General features: G+C 43.8%; 1 protein-coding gene across 6 annotated transcripts in view; it reads left to right on the top strand.

Moving 5' to 3' along the window:
* Positions 1-25,117, top strand: part of FGD3 (FYVE, RhoGEF and PH domain containing 3) — a 113,462-nt gene that overhangs the window by 78,824 nt on the left and 9,521 nt on the right. For all 6 annotated transcript variants that reach the window (XR_011697357.1, XM_071550932.1, XM_071550931.1 and 3 more), the window contains exons 8-17: positions 4,341-4,479; positions 5,279-5,337; positions 8,218-8,364; positions 9,027-9,119; positions 10,059-10,138; positions 10,545-10,575; positions 10,969-11,070; positions 15,103-15,165; positions 21,472-21,594; positions 23,545-23,697. Coding sequence is in view for 5 of the 6 variants with exons in the window: in XM_071550932.1 (XP_071407033.1) it covers positions 4,341-4,479; positions 5,279-5,337; positions 8,218-8,364; positions 9,027-9,119; positions 10,059-10,138; positions 10,545-10,575; positions 10,969-11,070; positions 15,103-15,165; positions 21,472-21,594; positions 23,545-23,697 (990 nt within the window). In the remaining variant the exon portion in view is untranslated. The remainder of the gene's footprint in view (positions 1-4,340; positions 4,480-5,278; positions 5,338-8,217; positions 8,365-9,026; positions 9,120-10,058; positions 10,139-10,544; positions 10,576-10,968; positions 11,071-15,102; positions 15,166-21,471; positions 21,595-23,544; positions 23,698-25,117) is intronic.

The raw sequence follows: 25,117 nt of genomic DNA, 5'->3' as shown, positions 1-25,117 counted from the left end.
ACTGCTGTGCTTTAGGAATGGTGCTCCCCAGTTTAGTGCCCCCACCAAGACTCCAAAACTGATCTTTCCCCCTCCCCCTGCAGTGGATTGGAGAGGAAAATTGGAGGTACAAAAGGCAAAGATTATTTGTTAAGATAAGACCAATTTACTGGAAACAGCAATGAGATAAGAAAACAGTGACAGCCACCCACACCTCTCCCTCTGGGTGGAACCCATTCCGTCTCCAGGAGGAAACCTTGTACTTGGAAGTCAGAGAGAGAATCCCTTTTCCCCACCCCTGGCAATAACAAGGTGGTATGGAATGGTATGGAATAGTATCAAACAACCTCTGAGTCCTGGCAGTGCCCCCTCCCAGCTACTGGAAAAAATTAACTCTGTCCTGGCTGGAGTTTATTTGTTTCCCAGTGTTTGATACATAATGTTCAGCTACAAGACAATACCACACTAATTCTAACAATACACAATTTTAGGGGCAGTCCTTTCTTCTCTTTTGCTGTGACACAGATTTTTTACATAGGTAGATTTTCTCCACTCGAGATTTTATTTTATTTTATTTTATTTTATTTTATTTTATTTTATTTTATTTTTTATATGGCTTTGAACTAACAGAGGGCAGGGTTGAAGTGGGTATTGGGAAAAAAGTCTTCCCTGTGAGGGTGGGGAGGCCCTGGCACAGGTTGCCTAGAGGTGCTGTGGATTCCCCATCCCTGGAAGTGTTCAAGGCAAGGCTGGATGGGGTTTGGAACAATCTGGGCTGGTGGAAGGGGGTTGAACTGGATGGTTTTTAAGGTCCCTTCCATTCCAAACTACCCCATGTTTCTATGATTGAAGAGGATTATCAGAAGTCACAGAATGAAACTTCACCCCGGCCCAGCAATTCTGACTGTTTTGGATTTGCATTCCTCATTACTGGTTTTCATTGTTTTTTTAATAAATCCATTTGCATTCTGAGGTGGGTGTGTTTAGTTTGGACATGTCACTGACAGCACTGCTGTTGGTCTGGTTTTCCTGAGGCTCCCAGAGTGGCACACAGCTCTTGGGATCACAGCCCTGCAGGGGGGTGATTAACAGGGATTTTTATGTTTCCTCATAATTATACAAAAAGCTGCCTGGAGATCAGAGAAGAGCTCTGCTTATGCTGTGTATCTGTAAAACTGCTCATCCCCCTCGGGCCCTGAGCCAGCCAAAGGGGTGCAGGAGGCTCCAGCAGCTCATGAGCATCCCTGTGCCCGTCCTGGGGGAGCAGATCCCATCCTGTGGAAGGGGAGGGCTGGCGAGGAGTGGGTTAAGCTGAGCAGGGAGTGCAGCTGCCTGCCCTAAAAGGGAGGATTGTGGCTGGGCCAGCTGTCAGGAATCAAGTAATCCCCCAGCAAGCTGGGAAATGAGAGGCCCTGTGTGGAGGGTCAGGGCTGCAGCCCTGGCTCAGACGAAGCTTGGAGAGGCAGGGACTGGGGGAGGTCCTCTCCTGCCTTGCTGCTGTTCCACATGGCCTTTCCTTACCCTTTTTTTGCTTGCTCCCGCTGAGGGATGTACACTGTGTTTTGCTGTCCTCAACCTGTGTCCAGCCATGTGCATGGCTTTCTGCAGGTAAATCCACTTGGCACTGCTTTCCTTGCAGCACAGGCAGCTGCCCTGCATAGAATTCACCTGTCCAGCACAAGTGGTGTGTGATAGTGGTCAGTCTGTGCCTGTCCCAGACCAGAAGATATTCTGGCAGTGCAGGCAGGAGGTGCAGCTCTGCCTTGTCCCTGAACAGGCTGCAGAAGGCAGAAATTTGCCCCAGAATGCTTAGTCTGCTCATCTGACCTACTCTGGGCTGTCCAAAGCCACATTTAGCTTTCCCATAGCAGTTGAAGGGTGTTGGGATCCTGCAGGAATCTGTCCACCTAAGCTGCTAATGCAGTAGTGTATGTATAATATACAGCTGAAGGCATTCCCAGTTACTAATTATGTTAAACTAGGGAAAACAGAAAACAAAATCAAATGGGCAGTAAGTGGATGACTCTGACTTACCAAGTTTATTTTAACTGACCTTGTAGATAAACATACTTTCTAGTCAGTTCACATCTACCTGCTGGGGCCAAAACTTGGTAGCTGGTGAATTTTATTATGACTTTTGGTTTGTCAGCTGTCTCCTTATGCCATCACATAAGTACTTTTAAATATATACAGCATAAATAAGTATATATTATTTTAATATATATTATATATATTTATGCATTGTGGATGAATTAAACACAGAATAAACATTTACATTTCCCCTAGTAATTCCAGAGTAAACGGTGTAAACTTTTAAAATTGCATGGGATGAAACTTTTCCTATTTGGAATAGTTTATTTTGTCACTGCTGCATTTTCACAAAGGTGCACTTGCATGTCAATACAACTGATATGAGCCTTGCAGTGACTTCTTTGCTTCCCTGTTGCTGTCCTGTGTCAAGGTTCATCCTATTGCAGAAATAAAAAGACCATGGAGAAGGTTATAGGAAGTGGATTTGGGAATGTAATCCACGAGCTAATAGCATGGAGTTCTGTGCCCTGGAATCTCTGATTCTTCCCATCCCAGCTATTTTTTCTGGGAAAACATGGTGCTGTAACAACTCTGAGAGGTGATAAATTCACTTCAGTTTCCCTAAGCAGAAATAAATACTGATGCCCTTCTACACTGTGACAAGATATTTTTGAAGGTAAATTTACACTCTTGAGTTTCTAGAAGGATAGCTAATATTTTTTTCTCAAACATTCATCCCATTATCTCCAGGCTTCGCTGTGAGAATGGAGCATGTCAGCAGAGTGGTGTGGGCTGGAATATTGATGAGGAAATTGCAAGTACTTGAAACAGGGGCTGTTCTCTGAGAAATGAACACTGCAATGAATGTGGTTGTGCAGGGGCTGTTGACACCAGAACAGGCCACGTCAGTGAGCTGATGTAAAAGTAATGCTGTGGAGAAGAGCATGTGTGTGTGTGTGTGGTTAACGTGCTGCTGTGGGCTCAGATTACATCGCTAGCAGACACTTCCTGTGTGCTTTAAATGAAGTTCTTACTGACATTCTCATCTCTCTTCTCTTTTAAATAGAAATATCTCTTTGCTTCAGAGGCATCCCATGAAAACAGGTACACTGCAGCACACAGAGCACATGGTGCCTTATGGACTGATATTCAGTGTAATCATTCCCTCCCCCCACACTCCTTGGTCAAGTGAAAAACAAGTAGAATTTGAGGCAGCTGCTCCTTTCAGAGGTGGTGTGTGATCAGTGTGTCTGCTGTTCCTACAGTAAGCTCCAGCAAGCAGTGTATCCCCAGGGGCATTCTGATTTTGGGGAGCTCAGTGCTGCACAGGGCTGTGGGTGGCAGGAGCTCCTCTGAGCCTGCGAAGGAACACAAAATCTGAAAGAAGATGGTTGCACCCCTGCAGGAAATGCCAGTCATAGGGCAGGATTCACATGAAACCTGTCAGCTCTGATATCTACTGGAGAGCAGGAACGCTCTGCAGAGGCTGGATCAGTGGCCAGCTGTGTGAGGTTCAGCAGGGGCAAGGGCTGGGTCCTGCAGCACTGCTGGGGGCAGAGGGGCTGGAGAGCATCCCATGGAAAAGGCCCTGGGGGTGCAGGTGTGACTGAACATGAGCCCTGGTGGGCAGGAGGCCAGTGGCACCTGGCCTGTTCCTGCACTGCTGTGGCAGCAGGACCAGGGCAGGGACTGTCCCCCTGTGCTGGCACTGCTGAGATCACACCTGGAATCCTAGGCTTAGTTTTGGGCCCCTCATCACAAGATGAGCTGCTGGAGGTGCTGGAGCATGTCCAGAGAAGGGTCTGAAGCACCAGTCTGAGGAGCAGCTGAGGGAGCTGGGGGGTCTCAGCCTGGGGAAAAGGAGGCTCAGGGGGGACCTTCTGGCTCTGCAATCCCTGCCAGGAGAGGGGAGCTGGGAGGGATCGGGCTCTGCTCCAGAGAACAGGGACAGGAGGAGAGGGAACAGCCTGATATTGTACCAGGGGACATTTAGATTGGATATTGGGAAAATTTCTTCAGTGAAGTGGCTGTCCACCCCTGGCACAGCTGCCCAGGGCAGTGATGGAGTCACCATCTCAGGGAGATTTAAAAGACTTGTGGATGGCAGTTGAGGACTTTGTTTAATGGTGGCCTTGGCAGTGTTAGGTTTTTGTTTGAACTTGATCATCTCAGTGGTCTTTTCCAACCTAATGAGTCTGTCATTCCATAATGGCTTGGGAATTTCCTGAGTGCTCCTCTCACTGTATGTGAGTGGTCATTTTTCACTGCTGTTTAACACCAAGGGCAGAAACAAAACCAAACACTCCTGTGCTTGTTTTTTTCTCTTACAGAAGCAAGAGGTGTGTGGAAACCTGACTTTACAGCATCACATGCTTGAACCAGTGCAAAGGATTCCTCGTTATGAGCTCCTCCTGAAAGACTATTTAAAGAAACTTCCAGAAGAATCTCCAGACAGGAAAGATGCTGAAAGTACATGTAAACTCCTCTCTGTTTAATGAACACAATGAAATCTCAGGCAGTTCTTTTTTCACATGTTCAGATACTTAAAACCAGGACTTATGGGAGAGATGAAAATGTGAATTAATCAAATTTTTGCCAAACAAAGGGGTTTCAAGTGCTTTTGGAGTATAGAAGTGTTGGGATGCTTTTGGAGTAGAGAAGTGTTGGAATGAAAGGAGCAAATAGACAGTGACAATATGTTGAAGTTTGTCATGGTATAACATCTGGCATTTTTGTTTAATCTGTTGTATGGCCAAGAACAAAGACAGAAGGACATCCTTGCAATAGCCAGAGGAATAAAGTAAGAATGGTTTTAAATGTGTATTATATTTAAATGTATATTTCTTGCCAAGAAAGCCTGTTAGACTCTGTTGAAGAAATGGGAAATGGACTTCTCTTGGTTTTGAGGAATTTTTGTTCTCAACCAGAACAGGGTCCATGTTGCTGTAAGCAGGCAAGCCCTGTTTTAGGAAAACAGTCTTAAAAACATGCTTGTGAAGACTTCAGTGAGACTTCCCTTTCAGTAGGTGATCCCTAGAAGGTGGGTTTTTCTGTCACTCTGCACTTTGGCTCACCTAGACTTTTAGGAAATATAAAACACTAAATGCACATGGATCAGCTGAATGTGCAGAAGTGATTGTGTTTATAAGTGCTTATGCAGCAGCAGTTTTGAAGAAAAAACTGATAGTCAGGGAGGTGAAAAAAACCCCAGGGTGCTCTTAACAGACATAATGTGGAGAATGCATAACTGTTGTTGCCTTTCTTGCAGAGTCACTGGAGCTGATCTCAACAGCAGCCAACCATTCCAACGCAGCCATCCGGAAAATGGTGAGTAGCAATTCCAGGATGGAATTGTGAGCTCACTGCAGCACTTGGCTGAACTGAGAGTCTCCTGTTGTACAGTGCAGTACACATAGCACAGTAGACTGGGGAGGAAGCTCAAATACTGTCAGTCAGGCTTGAAACAGCCATTGGATCCCTTCATTGGAAATGCAGTTACTGTGTGTTGTTGGGCTTAAATTTGGCTTTCCTTGTTCTTGAGGATCCAGTGAGTTGAAAAAGGAGGTCTTCATAAAACTCATTTAAAGAAAATAATAAATAGGCGGAGGAAAAAGGACATCACACACAGACCAGTGTGATCAAGTGAATGCCATTTATTACACACTGCACATGGTTTATGTGGGGTTAAGGCTACGTTCTGTGGGCTAAATTGAACCTCACACCATCGAACTGCAAATTCCAATTGGTTATAATCCATATCTCACAAGTTCAGTGTTTTGGTGAACTCATCCTGACTGTTTTCAGGAGCATCTCCGGTGTGCTGTGGGAAACCTGAGGAGTTCTCATGAGAAACTTCTGGGGAGCTGCTGAGAACTCCTGAGGAGTGATTTCTTCTTTACTGGACACCAGCAGCTGTGGCCTTGATTATTCTCAGCTGCTTTCAGTCTCACAAGGTCCATATAAATCTGCTTACCTTTCATTTTTCTCTACCTACACTCATTATTTGCTTTTCCTGGAAAAGCACTGAAAGGATTCCAGTTAGGTCCATTCACAAGGTATCCTTGAGAAGTTTCACACTGGTTTTTGTAATCCTTTTGGCAGAATGAAGGTTGCTTTGATTTTATTTTCGTTCATCTTAAACACTCTGAGCGTGCATTTTAGTGTGTGTCAGTAGCTTTGGGAAGCTGTACTTGAAAAGCTGGGCAGTCAGACCATGGAGATTTTGAACATTAGCATGTGTTTTCCATGTGGAAGAGCCAGTGCCTTCCCATTAAAGTCAATGGACTTTGTGGTTGCAGGTGTTATCCCTTTGGTGCACCCATGTGTCTCAGGCCCTTTTGTGTCTAATAGATCTGAAGTGCTGTGTGTCCAGCTTAATCCCCACTGCCCACCTGTGTGTGCAGGGTTTGTGTCCCCCCCGTCAGACCCTGACTTCCCAAACCCCAGCCAGCAGGAACACCACGAGAACACATTTCCTGTGGCTGCTTGGGGGAAATAACCAGCTGATGTCTGTGTATTTTCAGTATGTCTGAAAACACAGTTAGGAAACCATCTGTTTCTATTTGAGTCTGGCTTGGTCTCTTGATAAGGAAAGTGAGTGCTGTAGCAAAATCTCCAAAAGTTAGTGGAGGGTTGAACTAAGTCTTGGCTGTTTCCTCCTGTTGTGGTGTAGTAGAAGAAATAAATCATGCTTCCAAAGCTGACTTTTCCTAGAAGTGCAGATGTTCCTCAGGTTTATACTATTCTTAGTGGTCTACTTTCCCCTTTAAAAAGTAGTTTGTTAAGTTCACTGTTGGTTGTTTGCTTGTTTGTTTGTTTATTTGTAAATTAGAAGAATATCTTGTTCATCTTCCCATTTGATGGAAAAAAATCTGCTTTTTGATGCTTAGGTGATTTGCTTACTTGCTTTTACTCCACAGCCCCACTTTGATTTTGTTTGCAAAGTGTTTATCTTAGTTGTTTGAGTTTGTGTTTCCTTTTTGGTGGGGTTTTTTGCTGTTTATTTCTTTAATCACTGGTCAGAGGAATTGATTAGGACAGGAACTGGCGTGATACATCTTTGTGGTGAAAATTCTTGAGTCAGATGGAGATAAGCACAGTGTATAAAGACCTGAATTTCCAGCTTAATCTCTGAGTAGGTAAAGGTATGATTTAGAGATGTATTTGGACCCATATTTGGGTGTAACTGCATCAATCTTGATCCTCACTCCCTGACCATTTGCTGACAGTGCCATTTGAACCACATCTGTCCAGCTTGAGATTCAAAGCTAAACCTTTCCAAAGGCTTTAATTCAGGAGCAAGATTTCCACACTTTTCTTATTTTGACCTTTTAAATCTACTGTACTGCTTAATAAAGTGGGGGAATGTGTTACCTTTCCCATTGGAATACTGTGTAGAGGAACTTTATTATCTGGATGACAATATAAAGTAGAAATACTATTTTGCTGGAAAGGAAATAGTAATTCCTTCAGAAAAAAAATTGACCAAGATATAAGTATGTCTGTAGGACTTGAAAACTGTATTTTCAGCATTGTGGCCTGGCCTGTTTCAGAGGTACTTTTGGCCATGGAGGCCTCTGTAGGGCTGCAGCATTCCCCAGACAGCTGTTTTAGACTTGGCTTGGAGCTGCAGAATGGGACTGTGCTTCCTGATGGAGACCTCCCTCCAGTTGTATTGGCAACAAACACAAGAGGTGACACTTCTCAGAAGCTGAGAAATGATCATACTGTGGCAGAAATCTTAGGCTGAGACCTAGGGTGGAAGCTGGGTTGATAAATTAAAGCTTGGAAATTACTTGGTAATGTACTGGTCTCCAGCTTGGCCATTGATTTTATCAGACCCAATGTCATTGCTTCCAAAGATAATGGTTCCAAAGGGTTAATGTTTGTAGTTGATGATCTTAGAGAGCTATTCCAGCCTTTAGGATTCTGTGATACATATTTATTGTTGAGTAGTAATGTCTAAAAATGTCAAATAGATTTATCTTAAAGTGTCATTAAAATGGTACAATCAGAGTATGACTCCTGGGTGGGGAAGAGAACTGAAGAGTGTGCAACAGGTGTTCATGAAAATGCAAAGCTACAGCAGAAACTAAAGACCATTTCCTTTCCAACTTATTTACACTTGCCACAGAAATGATACAGTGGGCAACAGATCAAGTGGAATAATTTTTTTAATTTAAATTGCTGGGGGTTTTGCACTTGCAGGAAAAGATGCACAAGCTGTTGGAAGTCTATGAGCGCCTGGGGGGTGAAGAGGACATTGTTAACCCAGCCAATGAGCTCATTAAAGAAGGACACATTCAGAAACTTTCAGCAAAGAATGGCACAGCACAGGATAGGTATTTATTCCTGGTGAGTGATTGAGTTGCCCTTTTATTCTCAGAGCTGTGCTTGGGGTGGGTGGGTCTTGGAGCAGCCTGGGCTGGTGGGAGGTGTCCCTGCCCATGGCATGAGTTGGAATGCCGTGGGCTTTAAGGTCCCTTCCAACTCAGACCACTCTGTGTAATTGTGTGGTACATTCCCATCTTCCTAAGCTGAAATACACAAGGCATTCACCAGCTGAGCCCAGCTACTCCTTTGGAGCAGCAGTGTTCTCTTGAAGCTTTTTCCTCAAGGATTTCCTTCCTTCTTCCATGCTGTGCCTTTGCCAATGCCTGGTGAGGTCCAAGGGGGTCTTTCCTCTCTCCCTCCCCGTAGCTGAGTTTCTGTGGAGTGCCACAGGAGGCAGTTTCCAGCCATACCTCGTTGCTGCAGAGGTGGCCAGGTCTTGCTGGCACTGAGAGAAGAGCTCTCAAGGCAGTCAAATTCCGAGGGAGGGACAGAGAGGCAGGTGACTGGCTGACATGTTCCTCTCTGCCCACTTCTTTCAATAATGACCCCTGAGCTCAGCTTTCACCTCAAACCTCTTCTTGAGAACTGCATCTTAGAATAAAATAAATACAAACCAGAGGCCTAAACTCTGCCAATGCAGGCTGTGTCCAGCTAAACTAAGCTAAACTCTTGCCTTGTTGCAGTTCAACAGCATGGTGCTGTACTGTGTGCCAAAACTGAGGCTGATCGGCCAGAAGTTCAGTGTCCGAGAGAAGATGGACATTGCAGGACTGCAGGTTTGCATCTCTTCTTTTCCCCTGTTTTAGTGTTTCTCCTCTTGATAACCCAGATTCCTGCTGAACCCAAAAACATAACACTACATGCATATAAAAATATAGGAAAATTCTAAAATCCAGTTTTGGATCACTTTGGATCAGTGCAGCTTTTCCACTACGAGATGCCAGAGTGTGTCCAGAAAAGGGCAATGGAATTGGGGAAGGGTCTGGAGCACAAGTCTGGTGAGGGAGCTGGAAGGATTCAGGCTGGAGTAAAAGAGCTCAGGGGGGACCTTCTCACTCTCTACACCTCCTTGAAAGGTGGGTGAAGCCAGGTGGGGGTTGGTCTCTGCTCCCAGGTGCCAGGATGAGAGGAAATGTCCTCAACTTGCATGAGGGGAAGCTTAGGTTGGATATTAGGGAAAATTTCTTCACTGAAAGGGCTGTTCAGCCCTGACACAGACTGCCTGGGGCAGTGGTGGAGTCACCATCCCTGAAAGTGTCCAAAAACCATGTGGATGTGGCACTTCAGAACTGGTTTAATGGTGAGTATCTTGGTGGTGCTGAGTTGATGGTTGGACTTGGTGATCTTAAAGATCTTTTCCAACCTCAACGATTCTGTGATTGTATCTCTTTTTGGTTTTATTTCTTGAATTATTATAAGGTGATCTTTCAAAGGGGAGTAGAATAATGGTGACTGTATACCTGCTTTGATTAAAAACCTTCCCTCATTCCCTGGCTGACACAGGAGCCACCTGCTCCCCCTGCTGCTGTAGATCCAGATCCACAAGTTTTGTAGCAAGACAAGTACTTATGGAAACAATCCCTTACTTCTTCTACCTCTATACCATATTCAGAATGATCCTTTTGACTAAGCATTTCAAAGAATTGACTGTAAGTCATTAAAGCTGATGGAAAGACAAGGTGGATGAGTAAAAAGCTTCCTTGTTCTTTTTACAGGTCCAAGAAATTGCCAAGCAAAATGTGGCTCATACATTTTCCATAACAGGAAAAAAGAGGTCGCTGGAACTCCAAGCCAGGTATAGTGTTTGTCTAGTCTTTGGAGTTTTGTAGATATATGTGGAGAAGTTGGTGATGTGGAGGCTGTGCTAGTGTGACAGAGCTTTAAACCACAAGGTGAGCAGCAGAGATGGGTAACTTAGGCATGCAAGAGATACTGGTCCTAAGTCACAGTGTGTCGCAGTGCTGTGCTGATTGCCTTTATTGAATGCTTATGGTGTTTAGAGTAGTGCTTGTAGGTCCCAGTGTATCCATAATTCAAATATTTTTGGCATTTGATAGTAATTATGGTTAATGATTTTTAATAATATTTACAAACTAGTGGATAGGAAAGCTGAAGTCTTGATGAACATGAAGCTGTGAGTTGAATTTACTGAAAATATCTGAAGTAGAATAAGGATGTTTTCTCTCCTTTTGTTTTAATAGGACAGAAGAGGAGAAGCGGGAATGGATTCAGGTTAGTACAAAATACTGATGATAAGGGGGGCAGTCACCATGCAGGCAGCATTTAAATTACCTTTCTGGGGTTCTGAGTGCAAGTGGCTGTGCAAGGAAAGCTAGGAGGGCCACTTTGGTGGAGCTGCTCCTGGAGAGAGGGACCCCGTGAGAGAGGAGACTGAGCCATCAGAACTTGCATATTCTTGCAGTTTGACTTGTAGAGTCACTGTCTGATGGCAGTTGTAGTTTTTAACTTAAACAGTAATGAGTTAACACCATCACTTAATGTTTTTACGTTTCCCTTTCATTTCTGCCAGTGTAAGGGTTTTTCACCAAACCATAACTCTATCCATCACCCTGTGAAATTTTTTTTTTGTGATGCTTCTTATCTTTCCTGGAATTTTTGTCTCAGGTCATTCAAGCCACAATTGAAAAGCACAAACAGAACAGTGAGACATTCAGAGCTTTCAATAGCTCTTTTTCACAAGAGGAGGAGCATCTTCCTGATTCCTCAGTAAGTACCAACACTTCATTCTCCTTTACCAGAACAGTTTTACCAACAGTTAAGCCCTACACAGCTAACTTTAAAATAGTGCAGTCTTGTTCTGGATTTTTATATGCCATTGCAGGGCAATCAGCTCCCTTTCTCTGGCTCTCAGATGTATCTCAGCCACAGTTTCTCAGCTGTGCAGGTATGAAATAAATTACACAGGACAGTTCATTGCAGAGACCCACCAGTCATGATCTCTGGACTGGAGGCCCATTGGGCAGAGCAGGTGTCATTCCTCATGGTTAGTGCTTGGCTGTCTGGAGTGTTGTTTGTGTGCCTGCAAGACTGTGTTCATTACTTTTCCCCATCTCCTCAGAGATGCATTTTAGAATTATTTCTTTGTTGTTATTTTATTATTATTTAAAATGTTTTAAAGACTTGAAAGGAAATGGATTCATTTTCAAAGGAGCTTAAAATACTGTCTTAGAGATAATAAATATATTTCAGACAAAATATTCTTCAACTGAATATGCCAAATAGTCTAGAAAGTTTATTCTGTTTCTCTGCAGCTGTAATGTGTCACTCTGTGCTGTGTTTGCTACGGATTTTATTTTGGAAGTATTCACATGAGGACAGTAACAATATCTGTCCATTCAACTTGAAAATGATGGTGATAACCTTATCCACAGGCATTTGCTACAAGCTCAAAAGGAGAGGGCCTGGGAGAGCAAAGTAATTAGGAATTTCATGCAGTGCTGCCTCTGACTTGGTGGTTTCAGACAAAGTAGATCTTGGAGGACAGGAAGGGAAGGTCCATCTGCAGAGACTGAACTTTGGCAGCTTTTTATCTTTGCCCTTCCCTACCCCTTCTAATCTGTTTGTTTGTTTTTTTCTCTTTTGGTACCTAACCATTTTTGACCTCTCTCCTTTCCCAGAAATGATTCAGTGACTCAATAATCTGGATTTTTATCTGACTGATTTCCCAGGAGCCTCTGGAGAGATACTGGATATGCCTTTTCACCCCAGCACTATCAGACTGACAGTGGAGATCTTCCCAAACCTCCACAGAGTCTAGAATCCTGTGGCTGATAGCAGCCAGCAATGAGCCATTTTCAGAATCTGGCACAACTTACTGATCCTGATCTACTGAAAATACTCAGAAAAAACCAGAAGATAATGAATTCATGCCTGTCTTGTTCAGTTAACTCACAGCTGCCTTCACAGACAGGATGCTCTGATGGAAAAAAACCTTTTGCTAATAAACAAACTAATAAGCACACTTCTTTCTATGCAATTAAGGCACAGCACCTGTTCAACTTCATTATTATTATTATCTTGCTGTGTAAATTCCATTTGATTTTACTTCTGCGTTCATGGTGTAGCTGCATGTGTATCCTCTGCTCTTCATGGAAGTCAAGCAGAGCAAGAGTTTGGATCATCCCTGGCTGTGATGTTAGTGCTGTCTGCACAGTGATTTCCTTAATGCCAGAATGCTAACCTGCATTTTTAGGAGATTAGCTGCTCTACATAATCAGCTTTGAAGACTGATGTCATGGCTAAATGTGGCAGAAATTGCTGTCTTTTAAAGAGAGCTGAAGGTACTTCTGTAAGGAGAACTGGGCAGATACTGAGAGCATTCTTAGCTGCGGTACACTGTGGTAGGCAACATCCACCACACATCTCATCATCTGTGGAATACTGGGCAGCGACTTCAGAGGAAAAAGTAACAATAATCTTCCTTTTTTGCTCTCATGAGTCAAGAAATAGATAAGCACTCATGGATCCCAGGCTGGATCTGTAAGAGCTACCAAAAATTGGCCTCTGGTTCTAATAATCCCATAGAAGAAGTGTCAAATTGCTTTTCTCCCATCCTTGGCCATACATTTACTATGTTTCAGTGCTTGGGTGTTGCAGGTCATGATCAGTGTATGCTTTTGTGTGCAACTCTGACCATGCTTCTGTTTCTCTGCTGACTTACATAAGCTCATACCAGTATTATGGGTTGATTTCAGCCTGAAATCTGCCTACAGAAGAGTTGTGGTGTCTGGGAAGTGCAGAGATCCGAAATTTGACCTGACTGTTAAGATTATGCCTGTGCAATGACCTTCAGCAATTAGTGAACTCTCAGGAGGAGAATATTCAGTGTCGTGTCCAGTCAGTCTCAGGCAGGGGAAGGGTAGGCTTTGAAAGAAGTCTTAGTTCCTCTGTTTTCACCTGCAGCTTTTCCAGCTATGTGAAAGGTATTTTTAAAGCCATCTAAAAGTATTCACAAGGAGAAGGACCTCTTTCACCACTGCTCGATCTGAGAAGAGTTAGAGCGTCGTGGTGTGGGGAAGGACCCAGTCGGTGCAGTAGTGGAGACTGGCAAGGCAAAGTGCTGCAGAGAGCTGAGCTCTGGGGAGGTGACATCCCTAAGATTTGAGACTGAGGATGCTTCTGTTAAACCATAATTTATAGGTGCTGAACCATCATTATTCCCCTTTGGAGTTTCTGTCCCTCCCCATAGTTTGGGGGTGGTTCTGACAAACATCACAGTAACTATGTTCATGCCAGATCTTTCACATTGTGAGTGGTGATGGGAGCATAATGAGGAGAAGCCCTTTTGAAATATTTTCCAGGTAGGAGTAGGGGCTATTTGATTTTTAGGCCATTATTCCAAATAAACATCAAATGGACGTGGAGATCTGAACAGGCAACTGGAGAAATTTCCTCTTTTCCCTAAACTTGGTAGGGTTTTTTTCCATCTCTTCTTCAGATCCCATTTTCTCTCCACGTTTTCCCTTTCCCCAGTCCCCTGTCACAGCAGCATATGTCCTTTTACTGGGCAGAGTGAATTCCTAAGTTGATTAGGATTCCAGTGAGAAGAACCCCCTGTCCACAGGACTGAGGAGCAGGTGATGTGAAGACCTTAGAGCTGAGTAGTGATGCAGCCTCAGTCCCTGAGGAAGTGCTCTGGCCTGGCAGAGCCCTGGCCCCAGGGGATGCATTTGCTCTTTCTTTGTTCTAAAGAGTCGATTTATTGTATTAGGATAGAAATAGATACAATGAGGTATGAGAATGAATAGCTCTTCAGTTTGGCTGCTCACTCACAGTACAGGTCAGGTTGTTTCTAACAACAGAGGTTAAACACTTTTGCTTTCAAATGGAATGAAGCCAGTGCCAAAATGTTCTGATAACCTCGAAATAAGAGATGTTGTGTGACTGGTAAAGGAAGAATGATCTATGGGAGTGTCAGGAAGAGTCTTAAGAATTTGAGAACCCCGTGTAAACTGGCAGATTCCCTGTAAATTAATGGCAGATGAGATGGTTTTCCTTTCTTTTGGGATGTAGCCTCTTATTTTGGTACTAAATGTAAGTAAGCTTGTTGTTTGCCCTCTTTCTATTGAATACATACATATATATGTACTGAATATATATAGATATATTAACTGTGAATTCTATATGAATAATCTAGATGAATAGAGAGCTACACAAACATCTGTGTGTATTCCATACATGTACATCTTTAGGACTGAAATGTATTGCAATGAAGAACTACTTAAGAGAGCAGTGTTTGAATGGAGCAGGTTTTGTTCCTGTCAGAGTCCAGTGTCTGCTCAGAGCCCCTGCTGGTTTGGCTCTGGTGATGTCCCTCAAACTGGCATTGGCTTTCTGCAGCAGTGGGGACAGGCACAGGCTGCACTCAAAGGCCAGGTGGCAGTTTGGAGCCATCTGTAAAGTCATCCATGGCTGAGCCAAGCCCATCTCTGAGGGTGGCTGAGCATATTTGCAACATGTGCACCCAGCCTAGTGGAAGGTGTCCCTGCCTGTGGCAGGGGGTTGGAACAACATGAGCTTTAAGGTCCCTTCCAGCCCAAACCATCCTGTGTTTCTGTGATATGATTCTATGAATTAAAGCGTATCCACAAACAAACAGATCAGGTGTGGAAAGCAAACTTTTTTTCCCTCTTTTTTAATTTTTTTTTATTTGTTTGTTTTGCTTTCTTTTCAATGTTTAATGTATTTTAGGAAGAATGTCCATGTTGAGACTGTTCTGTGTCATTCTGTCTCCCTCAGATAGCCAGCACCAGCTCGGTGGAATCAATGCCAGGAACAGATGGTGGTGGTGCATTTGGTGGGGTGAGTAATTTGAAGCTAATACTTGAGGCAGAGCAGGGCTGGGAAAGTGGATTATGTTTCTTTTGTAGCAGGAAAAAACAATTCATACTTCAATCTATGGGCTGTATCCTGCTGTCTGTGACTGCAGCTGTGCTGTCCTTAACTTCTTGGTGAAATTTCACAGCCTCTTCCCCTTTTGCAGCATCAGAGAATTTGGGTCCTGCTCAGAAGCTGGTTCTTACAATTGGTGGCACTGGCTTTTGAGAGGTTTTAATTTTTTAGGGGTGAGATTTTTTTTGGTTTTTATTGTTGTTTGGGTTTTGTTGTTGTTTGGGGGAGTTTTTATTTGAGGTTTTTGTTGGTTGGTTTTTTAAAGTGGTTTTTTTGGTCCTTTTATTTGATTTTGTGTATGTGTGTTTAAATAGTGATAGGGAGCTACAGTGCATCCTTGGAGGGAGGAGGGCAAAATGAGACCAGCAAACCTGTCTGGTTCATTGTGTAACTCAGGATTCATCTCCAGAACCAAATCCTGGTTAGCAGTTCTTCCTTAGTGTGCTTCTCCTGTTTCTGCCAGTGGAGAGGAAGAGGTGAGGATGCCTTGGTACCTCTCTGGCCTGTGAGTGACTGGCTGCCACAAAAGCAAAATACACTTTCAAAGATATTTTTCATTTTGCTCAGTACAGAGGCTGTGACTTCTGCTGAGTCAAACCCCAGGTCTGAGTCCTTAATAAGGTCTATTTTTTAGCATTCTTACCTCTCCTTTCTAGAAAAAAAGAATTTCAGGAAATGCCTCAGGGGTAGCTGAGTTTACTGAAAAAGCCTCAACAAGAACCAAGAACAAAACCAAACCAACCCCTTATCTGCTGACAGAGGCTGCAGGGTGTTAGGTATTAATTAGCATGACCTTTTTAATAACAAAGGAGCCAGCAGCTCCTCCAGACCTCTGTCCAAGCTTGGAACCTTCTGGTACAGCATGGAGTGTCAATGCAAAGCCAGCAACTCGACCTATACAAAAGCCAGATTATTACAATTGAGTGCTTGTGATCAGTGTGCTCCTTGCTGGTTATTTTTTGTTCACACTTACTATTTTCCCTATGTAATTTTATTGATTTGGGTTTTGTCATTAGTGCCCCTGTGGCTTGAGTTACAGATGCTGTAGTGAGCAAGCCACGTAATAAAAAAGTTGTTTTAAAGTATCAAAAAAAATTCCTGTTAGTCATAAGGTTTTTTTGAAAATTAATTTTTTGCGGAAATGTAAATTTTATCTGTAATTAAATTTAAAAATTGTATCTTTTCAGTTGATTATAAATAGTTATATCAATTATTTCTGTAGCATGTCTTGACACATTAAATAATTTTCCATAAGTCAGGTATTTAAAGAAGAATTTAATTCCTCAGATAGAAATAAAAATGGAGCTGGTAAAAAAAGACAAAACTAAAAATACCCAAAATGTGTAGCACTGATTCTGGGCTCTAATTCTGCTGCAAATATATAATATCAGTGTGAGCAATGAATAAAGATGTTAGTTGCAGCTTCAGAAAATATGGATTTTTAATGCTGACACCCCTTTGGCAGCAGCTCAGTGAGAGCCCAAGCACAAGGTGTGAGAGCCCAAGCACAAGGTGTGAGAGCACAAGCACATGGTGTGCTCAGCAGCTTCCCAGGCAAACCACTGGGTGGTGGTGGTGGCCAACAGAGTGGGAGCTCCTCCCTGTGCCTCCCGGAGCCTGCTGAAATGTTCATGTGCATAACCAGGCATCAATCCCTGCTGCAGGAAGGGTCATCTGCTCCCGTGCAGCATCTGGTACCTCCTTGCCCGTGTTACCTTCCTGCTCTGTACTGGTTGTAGGCAGGGAGGGGTTGATCTTTTCTCAGGCAGTAGAACAAGAAGGCACAGCTTAAACTCTGCCAGGGGAGGTTTAGGTTGGATATTAGAAAGAACTTCTTTACAGAAAGTGTAATCAGGCATTGGAATGGCTGCCCAGAGAGGGGGTGGATTCTCCATCCCTGGAGGTTTTTAAGATGAGACTAGATGTGGCACTCAGTGCCATGATCTGGTGACCACAGTGGGGTTGGGTCAAGGGCTGGACTTGATATCTTGAAGGTCTCTTCCAACCCAGTTGAATCTATGATTCTATCATGCTCACCCTTCCCTGTGCAGGAGGAAACCATGAGCCTGTGGCAAACTGGCTGACATGTAGCCTCATAATGTTTGATGTTGGCATGTAGAGAAACATCCTGAAAAGTTATGGAGTACAAAATTTACTGTATAATTTCAAATAATTTCTCACCTATATTCAGCATTTTTCCAGAAGCACCTGCTGATGTTCTACTCCATTGTGAGTGGCTCTAAATATGTAATCTATAAATGGAAAATAGACCTGTAAGAGCATAATGAGAAAGAAAGCAATGGAACCCCTTGGTTGCTCATGTGTCTGCCCATGTGAGTCTCATCAGGCTGTGTCTGTGTTGCATGTACTGAATTTCTGAATTTCTACCTGCTGACCCAGACAGAATGAAACACCTGGCACAGGTGCCCAGACAAGCTGTGGCTGCACCATCCCTGGCAGTGTCCAAGGCCAGGTTGGACAGGGCTCGGAGCAGCCTGGGATAGTGGAAGGTGTCCCTGCCCATGGCAGGGGATGGAATGGGATGGTCTTTAAGGTCCCTTCCAACCCAAACCATTCTGTGACTGTCTGATCCTGTGACTGTATAGTGAGTAATAAAGAGTGGCACAGCAGTCTCCTGAGCACACTGGTTTTCTTGCTGTTCCTGCCAGCTTTTTGATGATTATTCCCTCCTTTTCAGAAGCAAATGAGGGCTCTGGTGGTTCACTGATGATGATGTGTCTGCTTTCCTGAGAAGGCCAGCCACATGCAGTCACATGAGCTGTACCCATTGCTGGGGTATACACTATTTTTCCACCAAAATTATAACGCTGGAGGAAGCTGTCAAGATTTAGAGAGTTAAATGCAGCTGTACAGTAAAAGCAAAGTGGTCAAAACAGCCTAGTCTGAAAGATCCTGGCTCTGAACAGATTTTATGTGAGTGTTTTTTCCTGTCAGACTCACCAGCCCCAAAGCAGAGCTGGTTACACTGTGAAAGATGAGAAACATGGCAATTATTTAAATGTGTTAGTATCAAGATACTTGAGCCGAAGCTGGGACAGCTCTGTGGTAGCATCCCTTTCAACAACCAGTAGATAAAGTCACTTGTGTAATAAAGGACAGTTGCAAAGTGCCTGTTAAATTTCTCTATGATGAACAGTCTGAATTATGATGCATGTCCTTGTTTGCTACAAAAACCTCTGTTCAGATGATGTGCAGGGTGACCAGGCCAGCTGAGCCATCCATCACTGGGTGGGATGAGGGCACTGCCCATGCAGCAAGATCTTCTCATTTTCACAGAAATGGAAAGCAAAGTGCTTTTTAATTCTTTCTCAGTGTCAGCACTTAAATATCATATCATTGAAAAAGTTTTTCTGCTGTATTTGCTCACTGGAGTTTGCCATGTCATAAAGACCTTTTCATTTTATTATCTTTTTTACAGTTACAATAGCAGTGTTTCAAACTCTTGTGTTCTCAGATTTCTTACAGTGTTAAGAAATATTATGAAATATTGCTGCCATTCATCAAACTCTTAAAGACCTCTTTATACAGGGCCTTTCTGGGTTGGAGAAGTAAGTGCTTGTTGTGTGCTACAGTGCAAGTGAAATATAGTGGTGTAAAATAGGAGGTCTTGCAGAATTATCCTAACAAATCTTGCCCAATGTAATACAATACATTTTCTGCTTTTGTTCTTTGTCAAATGTATGGTCATGTATTTCTGGAGGTGGACACTGTCCAGACTGTTCCACGCTGAGGCATCCCTATTAGATCTGTTAGAGGAACTATTCAAGTCCAGTCTTATCTGTTATAGAGGATACATGTGTGGGATGAGGGATATTCCTACTGGAGTAGAAGCCAAATTAACCAATTTCCACTTGAAGCAGCCCATTCAATTCATGGTAGAGGAACTCCAGCATTTTTCTTATGCAGGCATGTGTAGGTAGGAACTGGAAGGCAGAATCTGGTTTTGCTTAGCATTTGCCATGATTGTCTTCAGGTCAGAGCTCACGGGGCTCTGCCCTGCACCCCAAGGTCTCACCTCAGTCCTTATGACTAACCTACATATGTCACTAATAGAGATTTTTCAAGCCAAGGAAAGAAAACAACCTGAATTTTTAAGCTGACACCACTCTCCCATTCATGTTCTCATTCATGCTCTTGCCACCAGTGTAATTGTGGTTAATATAAGGATGAAAAGTCTTGTTACGCTGTATGCAAATTTGAACTATTAAGGCAAGAAAAAATAAGGCTGACTGGTGAGGAAATGCTCTGATCTGACAACTTAAGGACAATCCCTCCCTCCATAGTGGAAGGATAATCAGGCTTCTAAAACACTAAATAGCATCAACATCAAAATCAGAGTGAGAAATGGCTGACTTTGGCCAATATGTGTGATACAAATAAAAACGTTGCTCTGGACGTTGGTACTGGTCAGTTAAATCTTTTGGAATCACCCTAATTACCTGCCTTCCTCAGAGGGGTCCGATGGAGCCTGAAAGGAAGGACTTGCTAAGGACTCATCCCAGGCATTGTTCCCTTGGTGTGAGTCAGTGTCCTACTGGTTATAGCTGGTTCTTTACAAGAAAAGTGAAATACTGCTCTGTATTCCAAGTGTGGGAGGACTTGGATTTGCAGCCATTGTCTTTTGCTGAGCAATTAATAAGTGTTTATGAGGTTATAGTGATTTTCCTGAATGAACAAATCTGTGGCTTTACTTCACTGGATTGCCAAACATCCTATGTGCTTGTATACAACTTTGAAACACTGCTGTTGCATCCAGAGAGAAGATAATAAACATGAAAAGCTTCAATCCAATTAGAGGTAATTAGTCGTGGTTTTGTTGTGTAATGGCATTACAAGGCAGGGTGGTTCCAGTGGCTGTGCTGAAATACAGTGTGCTTTCCTCTGTAAGCAGGGAATGCAGGGGCAGACTTGAGGAGGCTGAAAGATGGGGGAGAGTGGTGTCAGCTTAAAAATTTAGATTTTTTTCTTGCCTTGGCCTGAAAATCTCTATTAGTGACTTTTGTAGGTTAGTCATAACGACTGAGGTGAGACCTTGGGGTGAATGGAAGAGGAAATGTTTCTTCTCCCAGAAGGTTGTTAAATGACTGTGTCAAGCAAGCACAAATGAAGAGAGTTATCAAACCTCTGTCACAAAGAGCTGTTCCAGAGGAATGTGGTGCAGCCCATCCTTTGGGTCTCCACGTGGGTGCTGCCTGGCTGGAGGTGCCCAGTCTTGCCCACAGGGAGCTGCTGCTCCCTTGCAGTAGCCAGCTTGGCTGGGGAGGATAAATGTATTTATTTATTTTAAAAAGGAAAACAAAACAGTGAGTCTACTTAAAGCTGTATGTGAAGCTGTATTTTTGTGACCTGCATGTTGACATGGTAACCATAGCATCATGGAATGGTTTGGGCTGGAAGGGACCTAAATACCATCTCCTTCCAAGCCCCTGCCATGAGCAGGGACACCTTCCACTGGACCAGGTTGCTCAGAGCCCTATCCAGCCTGGCCTTGGACACCTCCAGGCATGGGAAATCCAGTTTATGCTGGATTTGGTAATGCTCTTTATCAGAAAATTATGCCAATTCGGTGTAATTATCCTGAGTGACTTTAGGTACCAGCTTGGGTGCTCAGGGTTAGAGACTGAACTCTCCTGGCCACCTGGACAGCAGACAGTGCTGTCATCTGCCTGGAGCAGCTGATAGCAGGTCCTGGTGTGCCTGTCCCTGCCTCCATGAGGAGCTTTATGCTTCCCTGTGGGCTGAGAGGCAGCCTAAGGACATCCCTAAATTAAGCATCTGAAGTCTGGGTGGTGCGAAATCCACTGCCAACACCATCCACTTCATTCAAGCCATTTTCCCCAAAACCTTCACATCTGCTCCCCACCAAGGGAGTTTACAACACACTCATAAAGTCAACCTGTACCTTAACCAAGGAAATGGTGAATGCTGGAAGGGAAGCTCTTCTTGAGATGCCCACATTGGCTATTCCTCTTCCTCCTTGCCATAGACAGGGAGAGGAGATCGCTCTGGGGCAGAAGGGGCTGAGCCCATGTAATGCCCTCTCAGAAACCCTGAACCAACCTGCCAGCTGAGACAAGCAGCAGAATTATGCAAATTCTGTCATGAAATGGTGTGACTCCCAAAGAGGATCTTTGTCAGTAGAACTCTGTGAATAACTTTTCATTTTGAATCCCGTACTTGTGGTTTTGCTTTCAGAGTGATTCCTGCAGAAAATCTTCCAAATCCAAGCGAGACAAGGAGAAACAGGCCTGCAAGAGCTGCAATGAGAGCTTCAACTCCATCACCAAGAGGCGGCACCACTGTAAGCAGTGTGGGGCCGTAAGTATCTGCTGAGTCTCTGCTGCAGAGACCTTTGAAAACAAGGGTTTATTTTGTCAGTGCAGGAACTGAAAGACCTTCTGGTTCATGGCAAGGCATTGACAGAGCAGGTTTCCCCACTTGCTTTACTGTGGAGGCAAAAGAGCTAAACTGGTGCAAAGTCCCAGTCTGTGCTGCTTGAAAGGCAAATCCTTAGTGAATAAAAAGCAAAGTGGTGCTTTCCCTGGGGATGTGTTGCCGACCATGGCCTAGTGAGACTGCACACATCAATATGATGTTCAAGCAAATCCCAAGTTTATTCAAAAACACAGGTAATATATGACCTCAAGTGACCCCGCCCTAGGTGCGGTGGTCTGACTCCAATTGGTTGAGGCTGGAAACATGTCCTTTTAAGGTGAAAACGAAACTTGTCAGGTGGTCATTCAGACCCACCTGAATCGGGGGCTGCAACACGATGTGCCTGTGTCTGGGTGGAGGGTTGTCCCCTGTATTTTGTTTGCAGAAGCAGTGGTGGCCTTCAGACAGCCTCACTCACACACACAGCGGCTCTTCTGGGATGAACAGCTGAACACAGGACACTGAAGATGGATGGGTTGTTCTTTCCCTGAGGAAAGATTGTGCAAAAGTGGTTTCCTTCAAAAAAAAAATCCATCCTAGAGAGGCAACACCAGATCACTGAAGGCCCTTGGCCACCTTCCCCAATGCCTTTTACTGACAGCTGAATTCTCAGTTGTGTTGTGTAAATCACAGCCATGGCCAAGATGAGACGGATTTCTGCAGGATGACTTGAAACCTGCAATCTGTGCTTTGAGTTTCACACTTTAGGTTCCTAATAGAGTAATGTTGTTTAAATGACATTAGTCATTTGAAATGGAGATAAAATTTCAGCTGGATAGAGACCTGAATGTATTGTTAGGATGTTTAAAGAAACCTCAGTCTCAGCAATTGAAATAAAATTGCTGTGGAGGAAACATTTTTGCCCTGAAGTTGAATTTTCAAATGTCTGGGTTTGTTTTTATTAATAATTGCTTAAATAATGAAATACATTTATGGATTCTGGTTTAAAATGTCCCATTGCAAAGCTCAGTGTTAGAAAAGAAATTAAATAATGGGAAACCCCCAGGGACAGAGAGATAACAAGAATTACATCATTAATACTTTATTGTTAAACAGTTGTGTGTTGTGCAGTGCCCTGTCGTGTGCTAATAGCATTGGAATTCAAGCAGTTAATTTGTTGCAAGGAAAGACTATCAGAAGACTGTCAGGTTGCTGAAAATGCTGCCTTGCTTTTCTTTGGATAACCTAATGCTTCCTGGCTAAGGCAGTTCTCTTCATATAGTAGTTAATGTCCTGCAGTAAGAACGTACACATGTGCCTGAGGGTTTGTGGTGTATCATGGGACAGAAATTCAGAATGGTTGGGCTGTCCTAGGAGCAATTTCTGTCCCTGGAGTGGGTGTGGTGGAGACAAGTTTTTAGCATGAAAACAGGTTCTGGAGCTGCAGATCCAGCACTGCTTCCAGGCTCCAGTTTTCAATGGATTAGACATATATTGGTTCTTAAAATAGGCAGTGCTTGCTGGGTTATCAGTTCTCCCAGGCTGACCTCCCCGATTGACTCCTTCCTAGATCATTAAAAAGCACTGATTGCTTTGTCTGCTTAACCTCTTCTTGATTCATAAAGAATTCTAAGAAAAAAAACCCACAAACTTTCATGAAGTTAATCATACAGCATTTCCCAAAAGGCATGTGTTTTCTTTATTTTGGTCTACTGATCCATGGCATGGGATCACAGAAATGTTAATTATTAATGCTGTTAAATAAAGTGAATGTTACATTGGTCTCTTTATGTTACACTTGGGAGTTTAATATCAACCATTCTGCAAGCCAGCTGGGTTGTTGAAGGGGTGTGTTTTAAACATGATTAAAAAGGCACCATCTCTTTGCTGCAGGTGATCTGTGCCAAGTGCTCGGAGTTCAAGCCCCTGGCAGACAACAGCCGCCACAACAGGGTGTGCAAGGAGTGCTTCCTGCAGCTGCCAGTCAGCCCCTGCAGCCCTGGGCTGGAGGCAGGGGGAGAACAGAAGAAAAGACTGCCTGCAGAGGTACAGGCTTTGGCTTAGCAACTTCCTGAGGCTCTCTTGTTTTTTAGTCTATTTATTGAAAACTGATCGAACTGGTTATTATTTCTCCCCCACCACGATATTTAATTCTCTTGGCCTGTAACTGGTGTTGAACGAGCCTGCAGCTTGGATGCTGTTTGTAGCTGCTGATCACACAGGGATGCACACAGCTTTGGCAGCTGAGCTCCAGCTTCTGAAGTTACAAAAAAGAGGGAAAAACCCCTGGCTGCTTTTTATTATGGTACTTTTCCAACCTTGACCTGTGTGCAATAACTATTCACAAAATAAGGTTTGTTTTTTCACTTTCAATTCCATGTCGCAGGTACTTCTGCACTCCTTATTTCACATCCTGTCAACATCCTGTTGAAACCTTAGTTGATTGTGCAGAAGAATGGCATCCTTCTGGAAGAATATGAGAATTCACCAGCTGTAATGCTGGCTCTTTCCTTCAAAATGTGACTTTCACAAGCTTTTCTGTATGAACAGTTGCTTCACCATTGCCACAGGTGTCACCAGGCTTTGCACCCTGAGAGCAGCACATCCTGCCCTTACTTTGTACAAGAACAGGCAACATGTTGGCAAACAGAACCTTCTTTTATCTAATGCTTTTTTTAGCCCATGGGCAGAGCTGCAGGTACCGTTACATGTCACACTCTTCATGGGCCACTTTGAAGACAAGGTATTTATTTACTTCACCTGTGAAACACAGCCAGAAGTCACTGGATGTGTGAAAGAGGATCTTCATCTCAATTAGAAGTGAACTCACAGGGACATCAGGTTCTTGAAGGAGCCACTAATACACTTAGAACTTCATTGCCAGTGACCCTCCCTCCATAGGCTTACCTGGACCATCCTGCTCCAAGTACCTCATGGAAAACTGGGGAGCAGTTACAGCCTGTGCTGAAAAACATTTGCTCTGGAAAAGCATCCCTCTGGAAGCCACCCCTCAGAGCCACTGGGCTTCCTCCCAGCCTTGTCATGCTGCTGGTCAACCAGCCTATGTGGAGAAGAGATGGACTCTGAGCAAGAAACATAAACCTGGTTGTGTAAACCCAGAGCTCCTGTAGTAATCTTCCTCTAATAGGGGAGGTTTAGCCTGGCTGTTTGGAAAAGGTTCTTCCCCCAGAGGGTGATGGACACTGACCAGGCTCCCCAGAGCAGAGGGCACAGCCCCAAGGCTGCCAGAGCTCCAGGAGGGTTTGGGCAGAACTCTCAGGCACATGGCGGGCTGTCCTGTGCAGTGCCAGGAGTTAGACTTGATCCTTGTGGGTCCATTCCAGCTCCAGACATTCTGTGGTTCTGTAAAATGTTGTATTTTGTTCCAGGCTACTAAACCTCCCTACCCTGGTAAACCAGCAGTGTCCCAGAGGGAACTCTGCTGCTCAGGAGCTCTGTAGCTGTA

Source organism: Pithys albifrons, chromosome 3, assembly GCF_047495875.1.
Source record: "Pithys albifrons albifrons isolate INPA30051 chromosome 3, PitAlb_v1, whole genome shotgun sequence".
NCBI classification, from domain to species: domain Eukaryota; kingdom Metazoa; phylum Chordata; class Aves; order Passeriformes; family Thamnophilidae; genus Pithys; species Pithys albifrons.
The sequence above is the reverse complement of the archived record's forward strand: the minus strand, read 5'-3'. Positions and strand labels throughout refer to the sequence as shown.